At 34.1% G+C, this 4,945-nt stretch overlaps 1 protein-coding gene across 1 annotated transcript in view; it reads right to left on the reverse strand.

The window, feature by feature from the left end:
• Window positions 1-4,060, reverse strand: part of LOC107299878 (formin-binding protein 1-like) — a gene marked incomplete at both ends in the record, with an annotated part of 23,028 nt that extends 18,968 nt beyond the window's left edge. The window contains 4 exons of the mRNA XM_015829219.1: window positions 511-615; window positions 2,203-2,265; window positions 3,111-3,258; window positions 4,007-4,060. Coding sequence (XP_015684705.1) covers window positions 511-615; window positions 2,203-2,265; window positions 3,111-3,258; window positions 4,007-4,060 — 370 coding nt within the window. The remainder of the gene's footprint in view (window positions 1-510; window positions 616-2,202; window positions 2,266-3,110; window positions 3,259-4,006) is intronic.
• Between the last annotated feature and the right edge of the window lie 885 nt (window positions 4,061-4,945).

The following is a 4,945-nucleotide window of genomic DNA, read 5'->3' on the forward strand; positions in this document are numbered from 1 at the left end:
CTGAAACAGCAAACTGGTTTAGATAAATATTCAGTAGACTAATTGTGGCCTTCAATCTTCATGTGGAATATTTGCCCAAGTCACATTTTATTGCTTTGGATTTATAAGCACAATCTGCAGCTCGATCCATGAGAAAACAAGAAAGCTCAAGAGTGGCTCAAGCACAGGACTATGAAAGTTGCATTTAAAATGTTTTGTGCGTGACATTTCACAGAAGGTCCTGCCACATGTGTGGAAACTTCTTTCAAATATAAAACAGACTGTTTCAAGCTTTTCCAGCCGTTTTACCAACAAAATGGGACATTTCATGAAATTTTGCAATCAGAACATTTCAGAACTGTAATGTTCAAACCATAATTTGAAAAAAAATAAAAAAAATGTGATGGCTGAAACTTGGCTAATTCAACACACTTTGATATCCAAATTTGATGGTCAACATACTGTATTTGTTCAATAAACATTTCCAGATACAGCTACGTGAACTCTTATTTTCGAATAACAATATCTTACTTTTTCAACATCTGCTTTAGTGGCGTTGGTATCATTGTCCAGTTTCTCATAACACTGCTGTGCCTTTTCTGCTTCTTTGCACTCTCTTTCAAATTTCTTTTTGCTCTACAATGCAATGACATAGTTACGAATCAATACAACTTATCACATTGCCTGTACTACTCTCACAATTACAATTCAGATCCATGCTCTTTTGATGAAAATGAAAAGTATTCTGCACACATTATTGCCCTTTAACCAGTGAGCATTTCATTTTGTAATTGTTTAATTTTTAGATTTTAAAACTTCCCACATCCTCTACCCTCTCAGCGGTGTATTCGTCCAACACTAGAAATAAAAGAACATTAAGATTAGCAAGACTATTACTTATTGCATTCCCCATTATTTTAGGAAGCTCTATCCATTTGCTAGCTATTGATTCCCCTAATTTAACCCTGAATAATCGGCTCTTCTGTGTGAACAGCATCATGCAGGTCCTATACATAAAAGTATTTGCTTTCTCCATCTGTCTGAAAAAGTTATCCTATCCTCAATACATCACATAAACCATATCATTACAAGAACTAATAATAAGAGGCTAACAAGAGTAATGTATCTATAAGCACACACAAATACACATACAAACACTAATTAAGACTACATGAACAACTAGTCTGAACAGCCTAGTCCAGAGGCCCTCAATCTTTTGGGTACCAGGGACCGGTTCCATGGAGAAAGAGTTTTCCACGGACCAGAGGGTTGGGGACCCCTGGCCCAGCGTTTTCATTCTTGAAAGCTCATATATAGCACAGAAATGTCCTGTATCTGAAATACAGTATATCATCAGCAGTAGAGATCATTAATAGATTTTTTTGTGGAGCAGTTTGTATACTAGAGAACAGCTCTGTATAAATGTTAGGTTTACCATTATCATTACTTGTCTCCTTCATAGTACATTCTTTTAGAAAGACATGGGTCAAGCCCAGTGAAAATGATTTGATAGAATGGAATGAAAATGAAAACTGGATCATATAACTTGGACTATGAAGATAGAGACCACAGAAATTGTCAATTTCTATATTGATTTTTTTTAAGACTTTAACAATAATTGGAAAGTTTGCAATTTTTTGCAATCCAATGCATATTACTCTGAAACTATTCCACTAAATTAAATTATTCTTATTTCAGGAGATTGAATATACAGGACTGCAGCCTTAGTTACACTTAAGCTAATAATTTTTTTTGCCTAAAATAATTATTGAACATTATGTAACTCCATCAACTTTCCTTTAATTTTATAACTATAATATCCAATATTTTAAGGCTAATTCATAAAAAATCATCTTAAAGTAACTCAAAAGAGTATTAAATAACAAGGGAAGATATGATTCTCAAGATTTAAATAAAAGTAAGCCTCTGGTCTACCAAAATAAATTCCTGCTTAAGAACCCCAAGACTAGGCAAGACTAATATATTTTATTACAGCTGAAATCTAGTCCATAAATCTATTAAAGTCATATTCCTGCAGATATTGCTGACTGAGGAATTAGCACTGTAATGATCTAACAAACATAACAATCCATCTTGGCTATTGAACAATGAAAGCACTGTGATTGCTCAGTGATAAACAAGTTCATTCATTATGTCTTCACTCTGGCATCATAAAACTATGCAACCCTAAAGAAACCAGAAAAGGAATAAAAGAAAACTCACATTATCCATCTGCTTCCAACACATGTCAAGATACTGTTGTGCTTTTCGGCCCTCTTGAAGGTGCTGGAATATAATAAACAAAATGTTTTACAAACCTCATCTTGCTTTTAAAACTGTTCAGCTTAATCTCACAAAATTTTACACACACACACACACACACACACACACACACACACACACGAAAAGGTAAAACAGAATGCCAAACAAGAATGTAAATCACAACAGAAGCATCATGATTTTAACATTACTAATATGCATTCATCCATTGTTTTCTTTCTTCCAAAGATGCCATAATTTATAGAGACCAATAATTTAAGAGATGCAATGGAAGGAACTACAATCCATGTAACTATGTGGTTTATATAATTGCATGGATTGCTGAGCACTGATATCAGGTTTTACTGCTATATTCCCTACAGCTGAAAAAAAAAAGCTGTCTTAGATATATAACAGCACCTTCATATTTTTAAAACTGTAATATTTCTAAAAGTCCTCAAATATATTAGCTACTAAATAACATATAAATCTAGAAGAAGCTTGGTGAGGACCTACAAAACAATCAAGGCTGTGATCAAAAGTTTGTTTCAAGGAATCCGCTCCATTGAAGTTTTTGTACGTTTGTGTGTGTGTGTGTGTGTGTGTGTGCATTTTAATAAAATACAAATCAGAAAACAAAATACATTTAAATGGGCTATATTTTAGAATCTTAAAGGCAAGCATATTTTTGCTGCATTTCTGCAACAGAACAATGCAGAACTACACGAAGATCTATATACAAGTTGGCCCAGCAGGAGAGAGACCTAATAATTTTTGCTGTTTTTGAGAAAACAAATAATTAAATTGCCCTGACACATTCATAGGTAGTTCAGCAAAACAGTAACTTGGATCTTCCACCCTTATCCTCTTACCAGTTTCCTTTCTGTTTTGAGTTCGTGGGAATATCTCATCAGTTCTCCATATACCCTATGTCCCAGTTCTTCTGCTACTACTTCACGTTGTCCTGCGTAGTCATTTAATTCATTAAGAATATTATAAAAGGCTATACATGAGGTAAACCTGGCAGAATACAGAAAATAAACAAAAAAGATATTTCATTATTACTGTGGGTGTACTACTACTTTTCTATAACAAAACAAGGAAAGGAATGTATCATAATCTAGCATGCTGTGAAGACCTTAAAAAAAAATGAACCTCAGAGAAAGAGGTAAAACACAAATGCCCAAACCACTTCTCATTAGAGAAGGTAAGATCAGCAGAAATTTATGCAGGGAGAAAATAAAGAATACCGCCCAAAGGCCCTGCAGAATAGAAGCATTTACTAAGATGTGAAATGAAAAGACAGATTTTAGGAATAAATTTAAAATTACGAGGAAAACTAAGCTTTATACAGAAATGATTCGCTTCATCTGGAAAATGGGACATATCATTCAGGTGTATCCTGTGAATGAGCGTGTTTGCTACATCGTGAAGGGTTGGACACTTGGGTTAGGTCAAATATGTTACGTTATTCTGACATAATATGTAGGGAGGCTTAGAAGTTTAGAACTGAATGGAGGAAAAGAATGGAGAAAAATGTATGGAAAGGAAGAACAAAGATTTTACTTCTTAAAAATAGACCTCATAAATTATGCTACTCATCGGGTCTTGAACGTACCAGAATTTGGAAGTCACATTAATCCAGATGACTTTACCTTATTATAAAATAATTACCTATGAAAAATGTACTTGGCTTAAACATTTAAATCCCAACAACCCTAATACTGGGATTAGACCAAGATCCATATATATTTCATATTCATATTACCTGGGCTCTTCGTCTTTGGATGAACGTTTAGGACAGTATTTCTTCACCAGATTTCTGTTAGAGAGAAAGATAGAGAGAGAGATGGGCTTTAAAAAGGGGCAAGGTGAGCCTAAGAATCTGCCTCAGTTAGAAAAATAACACAACTAAGTTGCCCAGCATGAGTTTATTTATATTTCCATACATTGTTTATATTATGTAAATTATATTGTTTAAAATAACACAAATTATATAAAAAAGTAAAAATTATTCCACTCTTGAATAACTGCAGCTAGTCCTCTCTTAGTGACCGCTTGTTCAATGACAGTTCAAAGTTACAAAGTTGTGGATCTCCAAGATCACATGAACATGGTCTAGGCATAAACAAGCTGTCCTGGATTCTCGTCTCTTCCCATGTTGTGGTCACATGATGTCCTCATGTAATGACCCTTGTTAATTACAGGGATTGCTATTGTTAAGCAATGTGGTCATATGATGTCATGTTTTACAACTGTTTTGCTTAGCAACTAAAATTCCAGTTCCAACGGCTGTCATAACACAGAGACTACCTGTATTAGATCAAAGTAATTTGCCATATTTTCTTTCTGTGTAAGGTCACAATGCTAAAATGAAGCCAAAAGGAAAAAAACAGAATTTTCTATGCACAGACTGACTAATTAATTTATAATTGCAAATTCAGCAGCGTTTTTACTGTCTTTTCCCAGAGTAGTAAAGACATGGGTTTTTTTTCAACCAAAACAAGTCATTTTCCACAAGATGGTAAAGAATAGCAGCGGCAGAAGACTGACACTAAAAGAATACAGCAGAAATTCCAAAGATTCCAGTGGCCTCAAGTTAACCAAATTGCTCATAAATATCCCCACAAAGGAATAATGGTATATATTTCACATTTTACAGCAGGAAATCTATTTCATTTCCTCAAGTGATATACTAAGAACATAA

The sequence above is a fragment of the Protobothrops mucrosquamatus genome, unplaced genomic scaffold, assembly GCF_001527695.2.
Source record: "Protobothrops mucrosquamatus isolate PMUCROS unplaced genomic scaffold, P.Mucros_1.0 scaffold5651, whole genome shotgun sequence".
NCBI classification, from domain to species: Eukaryota; Metazoa; Chordata; class Lepidosauria; order Squamata; family Viperidae; genus Protobothrops; species Protobothrops mucrosquamatus.